Here is a 22,076-nt window from a genome sequence, read left to right on the forward strand (position 1 = left end):
GAGAGTACACAGCGGCAGAACACCTGACCACTGTGACTGACCCAAACTTAAGGAAAGCTTTGACTAAGTACAGACTCAGTGAGCATAGCCTTACTATTGAGAAAGGCCACTGTAGGCAGACATGGCTCTCAAGAGAAGACAGGCTATGTGCACACTTCCCACAAAATGAGGTGGAAGCTGAGCTGCACTTCCTAACCACCTGCCCAACGTATGACCATATTAGAGACACATATTTCCCTCAGATTACGCAGATCCACAAAGAATTTGAAAACAAACCCGATTTTGATAAACTCCCATATCTACTGGGTGAAATTCCACAGTGTACCATCACAGCAGCAATATTTGTGACCTTTTGCCACAAGAAAAGGGCAACCAGTGAAGAACAAAAACCATTGTAAATACAACCCATATGTATTTATTTTCCCTTTTGTACTTTAACCATTTGCACATCGTTACAACACTGTATATATATACACACACATAATGAGATTTGTAATGTCTTTATTATTTTGGAACTTCTGTGAGTTATGTTTACTGTTCATTTTTGTTATTTATTTCACTTTGTATATTATCTACTTCACTTGTTTTGGCAATGTTAACATGTTTCCCATGCCAATAAAGCCCCCTTAAAAAAAGAGTGAGCGAGAATTCTGCCATTAGGTGAAGGTAAGGACCAAGGTTAAAGAGTACACGGCGAACATTTCCGGATTTTATAAACAGAGCCCCAAAATAAACTTCACATACTGACCCGGCAATATTTATGTAGCCTGTCCTGAAATTCCAAAAGTGTCTTTAAAAGGACTGGGGAGTCAGGAAAAGTGCTTTATATGGAAGGCTGCCTCTGTAAACACACATCTAGTATTTAGCACTGTTTGTCTCATTCATGTCTTTGCCGCAAAAGTTATGTCAAACACAATACTCACCTCATTTCTCCCAGCCATTTTTTCCCCCTCATACCTACGCAATAAAGTAATCGCCATTCCAAAAACGGATTTCCAGAACTCCTCAGCAAGGTCACTGTCTGGTTACAATGAATAATCTTCAAATAAATCCCAACGTTTTTATCTGAAGGCCTCGAGTTAAAAAACAATACTTGTAGCACAACAAATCTATATATCAACTAAGCTAGCGAGGCAGACATGAACGCAAAACGTAATTCAAGTACTTTTTGGACAAACAAAAGCATATAGTTTAAACATGGCAATGTGTTTTTTTAATAAATAAGTTATACTTAACAACCAATAGTCCAAGCACAGTACATTGCTCCTATTCTCCTACCAAAGGGGTTCCCTGTTTAGAAGGCTTTGTAGTGGGTCCACATGTGGCACACAACAACCGACACGGTTTAGACTGAAGAAATGAATCATCTGCCACAACCTGGATCAGTTCACCAACACGACGACAACAAAGACCCCAAACCCTGGGAGAGACGGCATGACAGAAAAGCTGACTAATCTCCATTCAAAACAGTGGAAATCATGGATGGCTACAATAGAGATTGATTTACCAAAACGTCTGTTCAAATCAATAGGCCTACAATAGGCCACCTTTCAATTGTTCTTCATGAGGTTTATATGGACTAACTCTTCACCATCATTGATTTCTCCATGTATATGTTATTCATTGTGAAATGTAATTATGGCCCAAGACAGAGAGAGAGAAAAAGACTACTGTAGGATTTTAGAAATATTCTAACTACTCCCTAAGACACATTGCCCATCAACTAGATTCAGCCGTGGGCTGACGCTTTCTTGAGGGGAAGTTCCACGGGGACAGAACATAATTAGAAATCATTTATTGACTGAAAAATTGACTGCCAGAAACCAGACAGACATAATATTTGACTGAAACAATCATTTTAAACCTTGCTTACATTTGTATATACGACCACGTCTCTCTCTACTGCGTTGGAATTCTTTGGCGCAGATTTCCAAAACTAAAATCACATGGAGCTGATTTGCTGGTGTTTTTAGTCTTTCATGTCTGACAATTCAACTGCGGGCAAAATTTGGCCCTTGGGCCGCCATTTGAAGCACACTGCACTAAGACTTCCTAGCAGTTCAACTAAGTATTATGTTCTAATGTTCTCCACTAGAGGTTTCTATTTCTATTTCACTAGAGGTTTCTATTGAGTAAGTCAGAATATACTTGGGTCTAATGAATTCTACTCATAGGCTGCAAATGAAGGCTGACCTATCCTGCAATCTAGCATAGTCTCACAGTGAATCTGGTGCATAACAGCTTGTGTTGACTTCAAATACCACTTCTATTCTACGATATCACTGCACTGAGATATTACATAGCCTAAGACACTTCAGGAAAGCAGACAAGTGTGGTAGCAAGGCAGAGGTCCTGGGTGAGTGAGTTGAGAGAGCGAGACAGAGGGAGCTGAAGAGGAGAAGCTACAAATAGCCTTATGCAGCCGGGTCTGGCAGGGCACCATTGTATTGGATGTGTGTGTGTGTGGGGGGGGGGGGGGGTCCGGTCGTGTGTGTGACACCCTCGCTGCTCCCCCCATCTTTACAGGAAGAGGGGCTGCAGCGAGGCACGTTCCCCCTTGCAGGTCATTGTTACCAGAAGAGGACAGGGAATTGGGGGAAACAACTGGGGTTCCTTGAGATGTTTTCATGACGGCAGCAGAGGAAAAAACACATCAACATGGTGATGGATGGACAGGGTCTGCTAGGGTTCTGTCCCTCAACTCAACAAAGACCACAAGGTTGTGTACGGCCATCTCCATGATGTTGTTATTACATTGTACATGCGGAAACACACAAACATCCTACAGTTGTCCCCCCCTTAGTACAATACAGTAGTGTTAACCCTTTTTATAGGACAGAAGAATGGGTTCATTTGACCAATTGTATGAAATAGCATTAGTGGTAAGTATGGAGCTATTAACTGAGCCATGACATGGTCAGACATGGCAAAGAGCTCCAATCTTCTCGTTTTTTCCTGTGGCGCACGTGAGGTTCTGTGTTTGTCTTGAGCTTTGTGTTTCGGGAATGGACAGGGGGGGGGGATCTTTTCCCTCCAGGGGTTTTCTCTGAAAACAGTGCCAGTCACGTCTGGCCTCTACGGACGGTAAATCACGCTCTTTGCCAGAGCAATTCTGCGAGCCGAGGTAGTAGCCTCCTCTGGAAATGCAATATGCCACATCCCCGGGACCACCCAGGAGGCTCTCAGCGTCTCGCACACACACACACACACACACACACACAACTGACCACCACAGAAACACCCCAACATCCTGGTTTCCTGACACTGTTTTCCCAGTTAGGGGGATTGGGTTGCAGGGTTAAGGCTGTATGGGCCATGAGGAATTTCACAACAAGTAAATGGTATGGGTTTTACTTTAAAGAAGGTTTTTCTCAATGGGACCCACAAGCCAAAGTACAAGCCCACTTCCTTAGGTCAGGAGTCTCAGAGGGTTGGTGAGGTGAGCCACTCTGTCTCGTAGGCCTCGCAGTAATCCAGCTCTAAATAAACCACAACATGGAGTGGGGTAGGCAACAACACATCTGCCACGCTGATCCTCAACACTGAGGCCCCTCAGAAGCACGTGCTTAGTCCCCTCCTGTACTCCCTGCTCACCCACGACTGCGTGGCAAACACAACTCCAACACCATCATTACGTTTTCTGACGACACAACAGTGGTAGTAGGCGTGATCACCGACAACGATAAGATCTGGCAGTGTGGTGCCAGGACAGCAACCTATATCTCAATGTGAGCAAGACAAATGAGCTGATCGTGGACTACAGGAAAAGGAAGGCTGAACAGGTCCCCATTAACATTGTCAGGGCTGAAGTGGATCGGGTCGAGCGTTTCAAGTTCCTTGGTGTCCACATCACCTACAAACTATCATGGTCCAAACACACCAAGACAATTGTTAAGAGGGCACAACAACACCTTTCCCCCCCTCAAGAGACTGAAAAGATTTGGCATGGGTCCCCAAATCCTCAAAAAGTTCTACAGCTGCACCATCGAGAGCATCCTGACCGGTTGCATCACCGCCTGGCATGGAAACTGCTCGGCATCTGACCGTAAGGCGCTATAGAGGGTAGTGCGTGCGGCCCAGTACATCACTGGGGCCAAGCTTCTTGCCATCCAGGATCTTTATACTAGGCGGTGTCAGAGGAAGGTCAGCAATCGATACCAGAGCGGCAAGCGGTACTGGAGCGCCAAGTCTAGGACCAAAAGGCTCCTTAAAAGCTTCTACCCCCAAGCCATGAGACTGCTGAACAAGTAATCAACAGCCTACCTGAACTAAATGTCCACCCAAACTATTTACATTGACCCCCCCCCCTTCCATTTGTTTTTTCAATGCTGCTACGCGCTGCCTATTATCTATGCAGTCACTTTACTCATGCCTACATGTACAAATTACCTTCTGCATTGTTGGTTAAGGGCTTGTAAGTGAGCATTTCACGTGAAGGTCTACACCTGTTCGGCGCAGTCCAGGGCGTGGGGCCGGTTGGTTGGCCCCTAGGACCAGCAGCTGGCCTGAGTGGCCCTCCTGGAGGAAGAGACAAACCAGGCAGTTAGGAATGTTACAGTGGTATGAGAATGTGCACTCAACTTTCAGTCAACTTCCCTGGTAAAACAAGCATTTAATCACTAAATGAGGGGTGTGAATGTAAGAGAGCAATTGGAACAGTAGGATGAAGCAAGTATGCTTTTAAGGTAGTATGACTATGCTTCAATTTGAGCATGTAGGTGTAATAAATTATTCATCAATAATCTTAGTCCTAACCAATGACCCCGACACTAAAAGCTCAAACATAAAGGACATTTCCAGACCATAACTATGTCTGAAGGCTTAATAAATTACTGGTTTACATCTTCTGAAACTATCAGGCATCATCTGGCAATACAATTTTAATACTCTAACAGAGCTCCTTGTACTATGTTCTAAAATGGGTGGTCCAGCTGAAAAATAAAGCTATTTCCACCTCCCCCTATACCACAGGCCCAGCAGATGGACCAAAACACAAATAAACTACAGTGAGAGTGGAGAGACAAGAATTCTGGGAGCAGGAAGTGCTTATGCCACATTCCACAGCAGCAGGCCCTTGGTGGTTGGTGACCTTGGATTATACAACAAGCCTTAGCATCGGTATGGAAAACAGATAGCAGGAGGGAGAGCAGCTGCTTCAGTGCACCATCTGCACCAAGGAGCTGGGCTGGGGAGATGAAGATATACTTGGCCATAACGTGATGCCAATTTGGCACGTCATGGCGACCATCGGTGATGGGTTTCCCAGGCTCCCTGTGTTCTCTAAAGGGGCAGAGGGCGGCTGTCGAGCCATCTCTGATCGTGGGCCTGCGGTCTCTTTTTCTCATTAGACTGATTCGCTGACAGAACAAAAATCAAGATTCAGCAGACACTCAGCAGACAGAGGGAGAATGTCTGAAGGATGTCCAGGAGAGGGGGATATTTTGGATGTCCGTCTGCATTTCTAAGGTTGACATGTATTTTTTCTCTCAATATTTACCTTTGAGAGGCTCCTGTGAATATCTGCCTCCATCTGACCTCTGTTTCACCATAAAATCTGTAAAGACAGAATAAACATAGGTCACTTGATATGGATGTACAAGCACCACTAACCCTCAATACATGATCTTGTACTTGGTACCCAACCACATTTCATTAGGTAGCAATAATATGACCATACTTGCTAATGATTTATGGACGGTTGATTACGGTCATATGTGCCCCGACCTCATTGGATATGGCTCATCCAATCATAGTCTTTCCTGATCCAGGGGGGCCATAAAGGAGAACCCCCCCTAGGAGGTGTGATTCCTGTATGCAAAAATAACCTAATCAACATCACATAAGCACAAAAATTGAATCAAATGCATAAAATTAGAGTTCAGTTTTCGTGAATTTGAGATATAGCATATTGTTTTTGATGAAGAATTTTCCAATTCAAAGGAAAGTCATATATTTGTGTACCGTAATTGGAGAAGTCTCTCTCGGGATCATACTGTATATGACTTTAGACCTCAGGGCTGCCGTATCCTCCTCTTGAGCCTCTTTGTGCCTGTCTCTGAACTTCACCTTATTCTCCACCTCTAGACTGAGAATGCCCTGCTCAGACTCAGTGGGAGTCTGGGGGTTGCAGGGACACAGGGCATACAGGCGGGCCTGCATGGGGTACTGGATGCAGGACCAGGCTGCGCCGGATCCCTGGCCTGCACCTAAGGTCCATGGAGGTGGAGCCCAGGGTGGAGGTGGAGCCCAGGGCGGAGGTGGAGCTGGAGCCCAGGGCGGAGGTGGAGCCCAGGACGGAGGTGGAGCCCAGGACGGAGGTGGAGCCCAGGGCTGAGCTCGTCAGAGGCCTCCTCTGTATCAGGCTCCAGTCCCGGGGTAGGCAGGGGTCTCTCCAGGGAGTGGCCGTCGACCCCCGTCACCCGCAGACTACACGCTCCGCCAAAATACATCAGGGAGAGTAAGTTTCCAGAGAGTGGGATCTTTCCATCTGAAATATGAGTGTATGTAATGTAATGCAAAGTGTTACATTGAAAAGTGTTACATTACATATTTGGTGCGGCTGGTAGCCTAGTGGTTAGATCGTTGGGCCAGTAACCAAAAGGTTGCTGGATCAAATCCCAGAGCTGACAAGGTAAAAATATGTCGTTCTGCTCCTAAACTTGGCAGTTAACCCATTGTTCCCCGGTAGGACGTCATTGTAAATAAGAATTTGTTCTTAACTGACTTGCCTAGTTAAATTGAAAAAATAATAACATATATCCCCTGTTATGTAGTCCCACAAAAAATAAACTGTCTAACCCGGAGAAAGAAGTTATGGAATTCTTCCAAATGGAGCGCATCATCCTTCTGTCTGCATTTTTAAATAAAAAGCAAAAGAGTGCATTTACCATTCATCATGCAATTAACCTAACTGTGATGGCATTTCTGAGTCATCACTCAATTGACTGTCAAACTGTTGTTGCAGGTGTATCACCAGCAGATGGCGACCTTTATCTATAAGTATAAAACATTTTATGGCGTATGGCTATACAAGTATAGTGAGGTTAGTCTTGAGGCTTCCAATGCTTCAGTTCGGCTGGCACCTAGCCAAACTCGGCTAAACTCCAAAAGAGTGTTCCTCAAATACTCCCTTAAAATACTTTCACTTGAAAAATCAGCAATAGTACTGTTTGTCCATCTTAAGATGCCGTAGCCAGTGTATGGGGCAGAATGAAAGAGTTGTACCTTGTCAGCTGGGGGATTCCATTTTGCAACCTACTGGCCCAATGCTCTAACCACTAGGCTACCTGCCACCCCACGTTATCTTTGTTGCCTATCTGATTAATGCCCTCCTTGCCTAGTCCGTCAGTTTTGGTGGGTGGCCCTCTCTTGGTAGGTTTGTGACATCTTTTTCGGGCGGCACATAGCCTAGCGGTTAAAAGAGCGTTGGCCCAGTAACCGGAATCACCGAGCAGATTAAAAATATTTTGGTGTGCCATTGAGCATGGCACTTACCCCGATTTACTCCTGTTAGTCGCTCTGGATAACTGCGTCTACTAAATGACGATAATGTATGGTACATGAAATTTACATTGTATTGAGCCATATTATTTAAGAGCATCATAACTAGCGTTAACTAGCTACTTTTCTCAACTGAGCCAATACCTGTAAATGAGTTGTTGTTGCGATTGCTGCCTCGTGCCCGAGCTTTGCAAACTATTTAAATCACTAGAGCCATCTCTCAGTTCCCTTGAGTTGTCACCATCATTGACTCTCCTAACTTTGCTTTTGTTTTTCTTTCTTTGTCTTTAATTTATCAACAGTGTGCATGTGAAGCAGAAGTTTTAACACCAGCATGGGTGAATCAATTTAGATAAACGTCTTGGTTGAAGTTCAGTCCCGCTTCTTTTACCGTAAATGCCGTAGTAATTCTGCTTTGAAACTCTGTTTTTCTATTTTGGTGCGAAAACGGATGATGCGTCAGAATATATATATATATATATATATATATATTTTTTTTTTTTTTTTTTTTTTTTTTTTTGAACATAATATAGCTTTGTATGATATTATTTTACTTGCTAGCAACTTACAAAAACGCAACATAATGTTGTACTTCATAAATGTGAAGTATATAACGGTATTTATGCAACTTCAGCGTTTACTTAATGTATTTATGTAACCCGCAAGTAACATTTCAGGGACGCTTTTCTATGAAAATATATTTAAAGGCTTTTATAACATGTTAACTCTTACTTGCAAACTACAACATATAGTAAGAAATGCGCTTTCAATTAAAACGCTTAGCCTTACGGATACTATAGGGTCATCGAGGGCTGGTTGAGAATTCACATGCTCAGCAAGCCGGTTACAACTACAGAACGAGCAGGGGATGAATGTAAATGTTTTGTCTGGGAAGGTGCACAGATTCGGCAGATATCAGTGAATGAGTATTTAGTAATTTACTACGAGGTATGTAGACCTGGGTGTCAAACACACACTGAGTGTACATAACATTAAGAACACCTGGTCAGTTTGTCATGGAAAGAGGTGTTCTTAATGTTTCAATGCTCAGCACACGCACTGTCGTGGATGCAAGGTCCGATCACTTCTGACACCAGTGTAATGAAACAGCAGGGAGCAGGTCTCGAACCTTCGAGCTTTGAGCCCGCGGTCCGGCGCGTTACACTATATATTTGTTTTTATTCAAACCATCCGCTATATATTGGGTGGCATGAAAATATAGATCTTTGGCCACGCTCACCAGTGGTGGAAAACGAATATATACTGAACAAAAATATAAATGCAACGATTTTACAGTTTATATAATGAAATCAGTCAATTGAAACAAATGTATTAGGCCCTAATCTACGGATTCCACCTGACTGGGCATGGGTGGCGTTTTTTACATATGCACCAAAATCGTATTTCTCAGAAATTTTGTGCACACATTTGTTGACATCCCTGTAAGTGAGCCTTTCTCCTTTGCCAAAATAATCAGCAAAGGACTAAATCTGTTGCTAGATAATTTAATGCTAATTTCTCCACCATAAACCGCATCCAACGTCGTTTTAGAGAATTTGGCATACGTCCAACTGGCCTCAACTTGTTGCTGATGTCAACGTTGTGAACAGATTGCACAATGGTGCTGGTGGGGTTATGGTATGGGCAGGCATAAGCGACGGACATTGAACATAATTGATGGCATTTGGAATGAACAGAGATACATTGACAAGATACTGAGGCCCATTGTGTGGCCTATTATTTTTAAGGTATCTGTGACCAACGGGATACCTTAAGAATATCTGTATTCCCAGTCATGTGAAATCTACAGATTGGGGTCTAATTAATTTATTTAAATTGACGATACATATGTAATTTCCTTATATGATCTGTAACTCATTAAAATCTTTGAAATTGTTGCATGTTGCGTTTATATTTTTGTTCAGCATACATCTACTCAGATACTGAATGATGAATCTACTCAATCATGTTCCTTTGACTGTGTGATGTTTTGTTTGTTTTTCAGACTCTTTGGCTCAGTGGAGGACAGAGGGCCGGGTGGCAGTATGGCTTCATGTGCCTATCTCTTTCAGCCGTTGTGCCGCAGCTGCCTCTGCTCATGGCTTCACCTACCACCACGCCAAACAGGACCGCTCAATTCTGTCTCTGTGGCTGGGGGATGGGCAGCGCAGGCTGCCTGGGTTTGCTACTCATCAGATTGGAGTGGCAGGTAGTATAGTCCTTGTGTAACCTGACCTATATCACAGGTTTATACTGCTCAGGATCAGATCTGCTTCAGGTATCGTAAAGCCATTGCACACACGCTTGTGCAGAAATATTTATGGGGCAAATATCAGTTATTTCAAATGTAGTTTGTGTTTGACATGCAAACAAATATACTTGGGCTGTGTGGGAGTGGAAAACAATGTTCAGGGAAGGGAACAGCACTTTGGATGGCAGTTTTTTATTTTTTTTATAAACACCAACACAATCATCCACCAGGTGGCATGCTGTTTCCTTTATACCTCTCCCAAAGTGGATGCAAGCATGTCAGAACATGTCTGTGGAAAGAGGATGGCATGTTGCCAACAGTAACTTGCGGGACCCCACCATCGTGACTTTAAGTGTTTTTAGGACTGAAATGTGTTGGAGTACACACCAACACAACACACTGGGTAATTTGTGTTATTAAATCATTTAATTTACATCATATCATCATCCAATGAGTTTTAGTGTCAAACCGAGCAACCAGCTCCTTTCCCTGAAGATATTTTGGGGTCAAAAATGAATTGGTGAGTGTACCAATAACCTTGCCACTTAGCGTTAGGTCCAAAATTATTGCCACTGTTGATAAATATGACAAATAATGAGCTATATTGTATGTGAAAAAAAATGTGTGACGAATATATTATGTTATACAAATACATTTGCTCAGAGGAAGAGATTTTGTTTAATAAGTAATATACTTTTTTTTTTTTAGATAGGGGTCAAAATTATTTCCACGTCTGTTTTCAATACCTTTCAAAATCTCACCTTGCGAGGATAATGGCCTTTTTCTAAAACATTTTATGAGAATGGAGAACACACTGGGAGGTTTCTTAGACCACTCCTCCATACAGAATCTTTTCAGAACCTTGATATCCTTTGTCTGCGCTAATGGACTGCCCTCTTCAATTCAAGCCACAGGTTTTCAATGGGGTATCAAGTACAGACTTGATTTTGTGGTCATTTAACCGTTGTGAATGACAGGCACATCGATCTGCAGGTTAAACATGGTGAGATTAAAGACTCCTAAATTGATAGTGCAGTTTGTTTAGGCGATTGTACAGCTAACTAGCTGCTTTACATGCTAATATTGTCTTTGGTATTATTGTAACCAGCTACGTTTGCTAGCTAGCCAGCCAATAAAGAGCTGCAACAAATTCCCACATTTTTTTCCCCCCACGTTGCTGCCAACCTTATTATAATACCAAAATGAAACATTTGTTCACAAAAAAATATTATTCTCAGCAGCCAACTATGCCACAGCAGCCAACAGTTTTAAATGAAGGGAAGTCCCTTCGTTGATTACTTGGTTTGGTGCGTCATTCCCGAGCTTACGAACAGACGCAGTCACTGCCTTTTGGAGGAAAATGTTCTCCCCCTCCACAGCTAACCTAATGATAGCTTCTCAGTCCGGTACCCGGGCAATCTCCTGTGATGTGCCCGGTGCCGGCCGGGGATGACATCAATTTCCACACAGAAGGCCAAGTCAGGGATTAGATGACCCATCCCTCGTCACACATCTGGGGGATTCATTCAAGGTCTAGAGTGTGTCCTGGTGAGACACCGGCCCGGAAAAACAAGGGCCCATTTCCTTCTCCCTGGAGCTGTCAACAGAGGCACATAGCTGGCCCTCTTAGTCACAACCCACTGGGTACAAACTTTTGTTCAAAATCTAGTTTTGATTTACATTTGGTTGAGTTGTCAACTAAACGTGAATTTAACGTGAAATCAACAAAAAGGTTCAAAGTTGGGTGAAAAAATATGAAATTCCCTTACATTGATTACTTTTTTCAAATCTAATCAGTTTTCCACCTTGATTCAATGTCATCACATTGCATTTTTGGGTTGAAATAATGTGGAAACAATGTTGATTTACCCAGTTTTTGCCCAATGGGAACCTGTTGAAAAAGGGGTTTAGTTATCCCACTAGGCCAAAAGGGATGGCAAACGTTTCACAGCTGTTACCGAGTCACCCTCTCTGTTTCACTACAGACTATGTCAACACAGACTGTACAATGTAGGAAGGACCTTGACATTTGTCACTACCTTTACTCACTTAGGATGAGTTATTGATAATAAATTACAGTATTACCTTGTTTTCTAGTCTGGCCTGGCCATGGTGGTATATATAGTCCAGCATTTGTTGATGCAACTAAGTATACCTCACTGTAAGAGAATAGCGTCTGAATATCGGTCAAGTCCCTGATGTTTTTCGAGTTGTTGTGATGGCCCCTCTCTCTGGCAGGCTGAATAAAGCCCGGCCCCAGGGCACTTAGTGCTCACTCCACGTGGGTCAGTTAAATGAAACGTTTTCATGTTCTCTCAAACCCAAAAATAATTACCTGGTCTTAAGTCAGTTGTCTGGAAGCTGTCGTCAAGGTTCTTTGGAGTATGGACCAGCACATTACACTTTTTCTATCCATCAAGGTGCAGTCATTGATTAGTCAAATGTTAAGGTTGCCATTGTTCAAGATAAAAACAAGGTACTGGACTGTTTCTCTGCCTGTCATGTTTTATGTATTACATAAGGCTCAACTTGAAACTTGTTTTCTTTTATGAGATATGTCGACTTCTATTAGGGACCAATCCTTAAGAGTCTATTGGACACACTGTCACATCTGCTCCTGCTACGCCCTCTGGTGTTCATCCTGTGTCTTCTTTACCTGCAGTACACTCTCTCTCCCTCTCTGTGTGATTGTGTGGTTGGAGACAGGTGTGCTGGAGTCAGAGCAAATCCCCTCCAGCTGCAACTCGTTCCATAATCAAGACCTCTACAAATACTCAGTCCTGCCACTTCCACTCTGCCAGATTGTAATCTCTGCTCAGTCAGTTATTATTCTAGCCATTTATTATTACGCAAGATCCCGTTGTGCCTGTTTCCCTGCCTGACACCTTTTATCCTCTCATTGCAGTTACTACTCTGTCTCTTGCCCTGGTCTCCTGTTCCACATCTCACCACCCAACTACCTGGATCTCGATTTTACTCACCATCACTACCTTGGCTTCCCCTCAGGATCTGTTTACCAAATTCTACTCAGCCAACTCCAACCTCTCTCCACATCTGGTTTTTCTGCAACTCATCCGAGCTTCCCCGGATCTGCACTCCATATCTCTCTGTGTAACAATAAATATTTTGGTTCATTCATCCCTGTTTCCACAAGAGTCTGCTCTTGTGTTCCACGGTGTCACTCTGCTTCACACACACCCGTGTGTGTCACTAATGAACAAAATCGGAAAAAATCCCCCTTAATCAGTTTGAAGTAGAGATACCTTTCAGCATGGGCTACGTCTCAATCCACTGCCTCCGCCTGTGTTGGCCTCCCACATCTGTGGTGGAAGGTGGCTGAGCTACAGTGCCTTGCAAAAGTATTCATCCCCATTGGTGTTTTTCCTATTTTGTTGCGTTACAACCTGTAATGTAAATGGATTTTTATTTGGATTTCATGTAATGGACATACACAAAATAGTCCAAATTGGTGAAGTGAAATGTAAAACACAACTTGTTTCAAAAAATTATATAAAAAAAAACATTTAAAAACAAAGCGGTGTGTGCATATGTATTCACCCCCTTTGCTAAGAAGCCCCTAAATAAGATCTGGTGCAACCAATTACCTTCAGAAGTCACATTAGTTAAATTAATTCCTTCTGTGTGCAATCTAAGTGTCACATGATCTGTTGCATGATCTTAGTATATATACAACTCTTCTGAAAGGCCCCAGAGTCTGCACCCCCACTAAGCAAGGGGTAACACCACACAAGCGGCACCATGAAGACCAAGTAGCCCTCCAAACAGGTCAGGGAAAAGTTGTGGAGAAGTACAGATCAGGGTTATGTTATTAAAAACATATCCAAAACTTTGAACATCCCACGTAGCCCCATTAAATGCCTTATTAAAAAATGGAAAGAATATAGCAACACAACAAACCTGCCAAGAGAGGGCTGCCCACCAAAACTGAAGGACTAGGCAAGGAGGGCATTAATCAGATAAGCAACAAAGAGACCAAAGATATTGGGGTGGCAGGTAGCCTAGTGGTTAGAGCATTGGGCCAGTAACCAAAAAGGTTGCAAGATCGAATCCCCCAGCTGACAAGGTAAAAATCTGTCGTTCTGAACAAGGCAGTTACTGTTCCTAGGCCATCATTGTAAATAAGAATTTGTTCTTACCTGATGTCTAATTAAAATTTTAAAAATAACCCTGCAAAACTCCATAGCCGTACACTCCACAAGACGTGGGAGACTCCTGAAAATCGGTCTTCTCCCTCTGTAGTGTCCTAAAGGTTTGGCCTACTAACTAATATACAAGACGCACACAGGTCATTGCCGCAGGTTACAGTCTTCAAATCCATGTGCCGCATCACAACAAAAACTGTCACACATTAGAACATTAGAACCTTCTTCGGGGGTTTACTACTGAAAAAATCCAATGCATGCGACACACTGCACGCAGTGCCAAGCACCACAAACTAGTCCTACAGGTGAGTCGCAGCAGCGCGATTTGCCTCTCAATTAAAGTAATGGACTTCTGCAACCGGTGTGGATGAGGGAGGGGAGGGGAGGGGAGGGTCTACTAAGCAAACACATATAATTGTTTAAAGATGGTTACATGGATCATACAAAATTATTTGATAAAATATAGAATTTTGCCTTTACTACTATAACCAATAGAAACACTGAATAACACGTTAATTAATGGCAAAAACAACAGTCAACAAATATATCACAAGGAATAAGGTTTTGAAGTGTCTGTCCTATATTTAGGAGATGTAAGAAAGCTCGGGAAATATTTTATTTTTTTGGACACATATTTAACCCCTTGTTTTTGTTGCCAAAACAACTACCTCCATTCATTTGTATGGGTTACCGCACGCAGTGTTAGACTTTCAGAGGTTAAAAGTGTCAGTGTAGGGAAGTACAACTAAATCATTGTGAGATGTGTTACTGAAACTAAAGCTTTTCAGCCACAGTGATACTGTCTGAACTCTGGAACTCAATGTGCCTCTTCAATCGACACTGAGCGGTAAATGGCAGTAGTTGTTTTCCTTCCTTTCCACTGTTATAAATGGTTATCATTATCTGTGTTTATTTAGGCAGTTTTCCTGGCATGTGCTGGCCCTCATCCTGTCTCTCTCCATGGGGAGAATTCATCTCCTCTCACAGACTTTACCTTGACTTCTGCTGCAGCGCCGTCTCACTTAGCATAGCACCCCACAGCATTACGCAACCTCAAGCAAACATCCTTAACTCCTGCTTGTGTATGCTGAGTACACCAAACATTTCATACATTGCCATCATCTGTTCTCTTAAAGACTTCACTGGAATTTCTGAAGCAATTTGCAGAGTGGAGGTATCATAACAGGACTCAATGGCAACTCTTTGGTTGAATATTTCTCAGTGTACCCAATCACTGCAATCAATGTCCGGCGTAGTGCTTACATTCACTGTAATATTTGATTTATTTGATTTATTTCACCTTTATTTAACCAGGTAGGCCAGTTGAGAACAAGTTCTCATTTACAACTGCGACCTGGCCAAGATAAAGCAAAGCAGTGAGACAAAAACAACAACACAGAGTTACACATAAACAAACGTACAGTGAAGAAAACAATAGAAAAAAACAGAAAAATATATGTACAGTGTGTGCAAATGTAGAAGAGTAGGGAGGTAGGCAATAAAAAGGCCATAGAGGCAAAATAATTACATAAATAACAATATGGGGATGAGGTAGTTGGGTGTGCTATGTACAGGTACAGTGATCGGTAAGCTGCTCTGACAGCTGATGCTTAAAGTTAGAGGGAGATATAAGACTCCAGCTTCAGTGATTTTAGCAATTCGTTCCAGTCATTGGCAGCAGAGAACTGGAAGGAAAGGCAGCCAAAGGAAGTGTTGGCTTTGGGGATGACCAGTAAAATATACCTCCTGGAGCGTGTGCTACGGGTGGGTGTTGCTATGGGGACCAGTGAGCTGAGATAAGGCGGGGCTTTATCTAGCAAAGTCTCATAGATGACCTGGAGCCAGTGAGTTTGGCGACGAATATGTAGTGAGGGCCAGCCAACGAGAGCATACATGTCGCAGTGGGGGGTAGTATATGGTGCTTTGATGACAAAACGGATGGCACTGTGATAGACTACATCCACTACATTGCTGAGTAGAGTGTTGGGGGCTATTTTGTAAATTACAATGCTGAAGTAGAGGATCGGTAGGGTAGTCAGTTTTGATGGGGGTATGTTTGGCAGCATGAGTGAAGGAGGCTTTGTTGCAAAATCGGAAGCCGATTCTAGATTTAATTTTGGATTGGAGATGCTTAATGTGAGCCTGGAAGGAGAGTTTACAGTCTAACCAGTTGAAGCGTTGAAGCTTGTTTGGAGGTTTGTTAGCACAGTGTCCAAAGAAGGGCCAGATGTATACAGGAGGGTGTCGCGTGCGTAGAGGTGCATTAGAGAATCACCAGCAGCAATAGCGACATCATTGATATATACAGAGAAAAGAGTCGGCCCGAGAATTGAACCCTGCGGCACCCCCATAGAGACTGCCAGAGGTCCGGACAACAGGCCATCCGATTTGACACACTGAGCTCTATCTGAGAACTAGTTGGTGAACCAGGTAAGGCAGTCATTTGAGAAGCCAAGGCTATTGAGTCTGCCGATAAGAATGCAGTAATTGACAGAGTCGAAAGCCTTGGCCAGGTCAATGAAGACAGCTGCACAGTACTGTTTTTTATCGATGGCGGTTATATTGTTTAGGACCTTGTGCGTGGCTGAGGTGCACCCATGACAAGCTCGGAAACCGGATTGCATAGTGGAGAAGGTACGTTGGGATTCGAAATGGTCGGTGATCTGTTTGTTAACTTATCTTTCGAAGATTTTAGAAAGGCAGGGCAGGATGGATATACAGTGCCTTGCGAAAGTATTCGGCCCTCTTGAACTTTGCGACCTTTTGCCACATTTCAGGCTTCAAACATAAAGATATAAAACTGTATTTTTTTGTGAAGAATCAACAACAAGTGGGACACAATCATGAAGTGGAACGACATTTATTGATATTTCAAACTTTTTTAACAAATCAAAAACTGAAAAATTGGGCGTGCAAAATTATTCAGCCCCCTTAAGTTAATACTTTGTAGCGCCACCTTTTGCTCGATTACAGCTGTAAGTCGCTTGGGGTATGTCTCTATCAGTTTTCACATCGAGAGACTGACATTTTTTCCCATTCCTCCTTGCAAAACAGCTCGAGCTCAGTGAGGTTGGATGGAGAGCATTTGTGAACAGCAGTTTTCAGTTCTTTCCACAGATTCTCGATTGGATTCAGGTCTGGACTTTGACTTGGCCATTCTAACACCTGGATATGTTTATTTTTGAACCATTCCATTGTAGATTTTGCTTTATGTTTTGGATCATTGTCTTGTTGGAAGACAAATCTCTGTCCCAGTCTCAGGTCTTTTGCAGACTCCATCAGGTTTTCTTCCAGAAGGGTCCTGTATTTGGCTCCATCCATCTTCCCATCAATTTTAACTATCTTCCCTGTCCCTGCTGAAGAAAAGCAGGCCCAAACCATGATGCTGCCACCACCATGTTTGACAGTGGGGATGGTGTGTTCAGCTGTGTTGCTTTTACACCAAACATAACGTTTTGCATTGTTGCCAAAAAGTTCAATTTTGGTTTCATCTGACCAGAGCACCTTCTTCCACATGTTTGGTGTGTCTCCCAGGTGGCTTGTGGCAAACTTTAAACAACACTTTTTATGGATATCTTTAAGAAATGGCTTTCTTCTTGCCACTCTTCCATAAAGGCCAGATTTGTGCAATATACGACTGATTGTTGTCCTATGGACAGAGTCTCCCACCTCAGCTGTAGATCTCTGCAGTTCATCCAGAGTGATCATGGGCCTCTTGGCTGCATCTCTGATCAGTCTTCTCCTTGTATGAGCTGAAAGTTTAGAGGGACGGCCTGGGGAAGAAAATGCTTATTGAAATGATCGATTATCGTAGATTTATTGGTGGTGACAGTGTTTCCTATCCTCAGTGCAGTAGGCAGATGGGAGGAGGTGCTCTTATTCTCCATGGACGTTACAGTGTCCAAACCTTTTTGGAATTAGTGCTACAGGAAGCAAATTTCTATTTGAAAAAGCTTGTCTTAGCTTTCCTATTCGGCTATTCGATGCTAATGCAGAACGCCACTGGATGTTTTTGTGCTGGTCAAGTCAAATCTGGGGTGAACCAAGGGCTATACCTGTTCCTAGTTCTACATTTTTTGAATGGGGCATGCTTATTTAAGATGGTGAGGAAAGCACTTTTGAAGAGCAACCAGGCATCCTCTACTGACAGGATGAGGTCAATATCCTTCCAGGATACCAGGGCCAGGTAGATTAGAAAGGCCTGCTCGCTGAAGTGTTTTAGGGAGCGTTTGACAGTGATGAGAGGTAGTTGTTTGACCGTAGACCCATTACGCATGCAGGTAATGAGGCAGTGATCGCAGAGATCCTGGTTGAAGACAGCAGAGGTGTATTTAGAGGTCAAGTTGGCCAGGATGATATCTAAGAGGGTGCCCATTGTTACGGATTTAGGGTTGTACCTGGTAGGTTCCTTGATAATTTGTGTGAGATTGGGGGCATCTAGTTTAGATTGTAGGACTTCCGGGTGTTAACCTCTAGCGTCGAGCAATCCCGTATCCGGGAGCGTAATCATAGCCTCAAGCTCATTACCATAACGCAACGTTTCCTATTCATGAAAATCGCAAATGAAATGAAATAAATATATTGAAACACAAGCTTAGCCTTTTGTTAACAACACTGTCATCTCAGATCACAAAAACAAGAAAAGCATTCAAATAAAATAATTTACCTTTGAAGAACTTCGGATGTTTTCAATGACGAGACTCTCAGTTAGATAGCAAATGTTAATTTTTTCCAAAAATATTATTTGTGTCAGAAAAATAGCTCCGTTTTGTTCATCACGTTTGGCTAAGAGAAAAAAACAAAAATGCAGTCAACACAACTTTTTTCCAAATTATATAATATCGACAGAAACATGGCAAACGTTGTTTAGAATCAATCCTCAAGGTGTTTTTCACAATTCTATTCGATGAAAAATCATTCCTGGCAGTCGGTTTCTCATCAAAGGCAAACGGAAAAATACTGCAGGTGGAGATTACGCAATAATTGCGACGGAGGACACCAAGCGACCACCTGGTAGATGTAGTCTCTTATGGTCAATCTTCCAATGATATGCCTACAAATACGTCACAATGCTGCAGACACCTTGGGGAAAACGTGGAAAACGTAAGCTGACTCCTAGCTCCTCCACAGCCATATAAGGTGTCATTGAAATGAGGCGGTTTAAAAAAATGCGGCACTTCCTGATTTATTTTTTATCTGGGTTTCGCCTGTAACATCAGTTCTGTGGCACTCACAGACAATATCTTTGCAGTTTTGGAAACGTCAGAGTATTTTCTTTCCAAAGCTGTCAATTATATGCATAGTCGAGCATCTTTTCGTGACAAAATATCTTGTTTAAAACGGGAACGTTTTTCATCCAAAAATTAAAAGAGCGCCCCCTATATCGAAGAAGTTAAGCATGTCCCAGTTTAGGTCATCTAACAGTACGAACTCTGAAGATAGATGGGGGGCGATCAATTCACATATGGTGTCCTGGGCACAGCTGGGGGCTTAAGGGGGTCTACAACATCGGCAACGGTGAGAGACTAGTTTCTGGAAAGGTTGATTTTTAAAAGTAGAAGCTCAAATTGTTTGGGCACAGACCTGGATAGTATGACAGAACTCTGCAGGCCATCTCTGAAGTAGATTGCAACCCTTTTGCATTTCTATCTCATCGGAAAATGTTATAGTTAGGGATGGAAAATACAGGATTTTTGGTGGCCTTCCTAAGCCAGGATTCAGACACTGCTAGGACATCCGGGTTGGCAGAGTGTGCTAAAGCAGTGAATAAAACAAACTTAGGGAGGAGGCTTCTAATGTTAACATGCATGAAACCAAGGCTTTTACGGATACAGAAGTCAACAAAAGAGAGCGCCTGGGGAATGGGAGTGATGCTTGGGGCTGCAGGGCCTGGGTTAACCTCTACATCACCAGAGGAACAGAAGAGGAGTAGGATAAGTGTACGGCTAAAGGCTATAAGAACTGGTCGTCTAGTACGTTCGGAACAGAGAGTAAAAGGAGCAGATTTCTGGGAGCGGAAGAATAGATGCAAGGCATAATGAACAGACAAAGGTATGGTAGGATGTGAGTACAGTGGAGGTAACCTAGGCATTGAGTGACGATGAGAGAGGTTTTGTCTCTAGAGGCACCATTTAAGCCAGGTGCGGTCACCGCATGTGTGGGGGGTGGAACATTAGGGAGAGGCATGTGTAGGCGAGTGATCATAGGGTCCAGTGAGTAGCTAGGCGAGCAGGAGACACAGCAATTCAGACAGCTAGCAGGCCAGGGCTAGCAGGCTAGCAGATGGGCCTCAGAGGGACGTCGCAATGGAAGAGCCTGTTGAAACCCACTCGGGCGGTTGCATCAGCAGACCAGTCGTGATGGATCGACGGGGTTCCATGTCAGCAGCAAAGGGTCCAGGCCAATTGGCAAAGAGGTATTGAAGCCCAGGAATTGAGTGGTTTAATATGAGTGGTTTAACCCTTTTATCCATCAGTCAATTTATTCAGACAATGACAGCATCGTGGCGTGCCATTTATGATACAACATCACTTTTGCCTACTGACATCACGTCAGCAATTCTGTCCCGAGTTAGTAAACATCACTTGTAGGAATTCTTACAGAAGAATACGTTTCAGGGATACATTACTTCTGCAATGCTAGTTATTGTAGGAAACAGAGGTGAGCGGTCAGTGTTTGGGAAGTAAGAGGAGTGTCATCATTTACTGGAAGAGGGCCTCATACACTCAGTCTGGCCATTGGCCATTGGCAGAGTTTGGCAGGGTAAGCCCATCCAGAGCTTCTCTAGGGTTGTGTTTCCTGAAAGTGAACCTCTCTGGGCCATTATCACTGACGTCTGCACCAAGACGGCAAACGTAGCATACAGAAAAGAATGCCTGTTAATTGCGCTGTAGCTAGGTGATTTGTGGCAGAGACAAAGGATTTGTAATTTGCTGTGTTGAAATCTGATTAAATAATGTGCAATGGGTTGAAGTAGGTTTTGGAACAACATGGGTCATTGGCTGTTGATTTGGGATAAGAATTACGATCATGATTCTTAATTGCTATTCGGTCTGTTTGTACTTTTCTGACTTGTGATGCGCTCATAACCATTAGGCCAACCTGTATCTAGAACCACAGCCACTTTACCAGAACACAATTTAGTAAACCACACAAAACTTGATGTATATTGTTAAGATACGTTTATTCTTGAATTTTCCTACCTTGTTGCAGATATAAGTAGCTTCAACAAATATAGCACTTTGTAGGTATGTATGTTTACAAAGAGGAATCAAATGATGAAAGTGTAGTGCTTTACAGTTCATCAAAACTTTGAACAAGATCAAGGAAATGAAATATAGAAAAATATTGTTTTATAATTGCAAACAAAAAGTAGAATTTGAATAAATCAAGAGCTACAATAAATGTATACAACTACTTCATCATTTAAACAGCAGTGATCTGTCTTTAAATATAGTTTAAGAGTGGTGAAACTAAACACCAAACTTAGTTGCTTAGATTTTCTCAAGAATAACAATATACAATGACATCAAAATGAATATTTAACGCATCAGGCAGAATCCTATCTTTAGATCTGAGTACAAGGCATCACTTTTAACATTAAAGCATACATTTGACAAGTGTGAATTAGGTGGATATAAGTTAGGATTTGTCCCTATGCACATACAATTGTAACATACTTATCAATGCTGAAGGACCCTGGAGGACACTTTAACAAATCAAAGACTTGGATGCAGTCCATTCAATTTGCATCCTAATTCAAAGAATATTATTGTGACTTAATTTCAGACAGTAAATGCATGAAAGTTCCCTGGAGGGCTCTCGGATCCAGGAGAAAACATTGGTCAGTGATGCAACCACATAACGTATACCATACATAGACAATATCTAAATGCACACACACATGCCTATTCATAGGAATGTTTACTTTTTGAAACTGCCTCCTCAGACATTCATATGAACTACACTCAAGCATATATCTAAACAATTGTAAGACTTAAACAGACTTCAAATAAACATTTTACTAGTTACAAGTTCAACTTGTTTTTTTTAAGCAGCTTTTGATACAAAGTCCCACCTACTGAAGCAGCGTTGTATGTGACTAAAGTACAATCGAATTCCCTTTTTTAGAACCAACCAATTTCATTTTCATTCAAATTACA

At 42.6% G+C, this 22,076-nt stretch overlaps 1 protein-coding gene and 1 long non-coding RNA gene across 4 annotated transcripts in view; one reads left to right on the forward strand and one right to left on the reverse strand.

The window, feature by feature from the left end:
* The window catches only part of LOC110488889 (ATPase family gene 2 protein homolog A-like), a 23,943-nt gene extending 16,042 nt beyond the window's left edge, over nucleotides 1-7,901 (reverse strand). The window contains exons 1-6 of one of the 2 annotated variants that reach the window (XM_090198444.1): nucleotides 7,645-7,889; nucleotides 7,495-7,535; nucleotides 5,962-6,487; nucleotides 5,678-5,808; nucleotides 5,498-5,554; nucleotides 4,390-4,518 (exon numbers count right to left, since the gene is read on the reverse strand). In XM_090198444.1, the coding sequence (XP_090054570.1) occupies nucleotides 4,390-4,518; nucleotides 5,498-5,549 (181 nt within the window). In that variant the 5' untranslated portion in view covers nucleotides 5,550-5,554; nucleotides 5,678-5,808; nucleotides 5,962-6,487; nucleotides 7,495-7,535; nucleotides 7,645-7,889. Of the gene's footprint in view, nucleotides 1-4,389; nucleotides 4,519-5,497; nucleotides 5,555-5,677; nucleotides 5,809-5,961; nucleotides 6,488-7,494; nucleotides 7,536-7,644 lie in introns of both variants that reach the window. The other variant, XR_016486302.1, reaches the window with a different exon arrangement.
* Nucleotides 7,902-9,505: 1,604 nt separating this feature from the next.
* On the forward strand, nucleotides 9,506-12,889 carry LOC110487741 (uncharacterized). 2 transcript variants are annotated; one of them, XR_016486303.1, is made up of 3 exons: nucleotides 9,506-9,709; nucleotides 12,454-12,569; nucleotides 12,657-12,889. It is a non-coding gene; the product is annotated as an uncharacterized LOC110487741 (long non-coding RNA). The 2 variants fall into 2 exon arrangements; XR_005035938.2 differs by having other exon boundaries at nucleotides 12,458-12,569.
* Nucleotides 12,890-22,076: the final 9,187 nt, after the last annotated feature.

Source organism: Oncorhynchus mykiss, chromosome 14 (genome assembly GCF_057628025.1).
Source record: "Oncorhynchus mykiss isolate SJ-2025 chromosome 14, ASM5762802v1, whole genome shotgun sequence".
Classification (NCBI taxonomy): domain Eukaryota; kingdom Metazoa; phylum Chordata; class Actinopteri; order Salmoniformes; family Salmonidae; genus Oncorhynchus; species Oncorhynchus mykiss.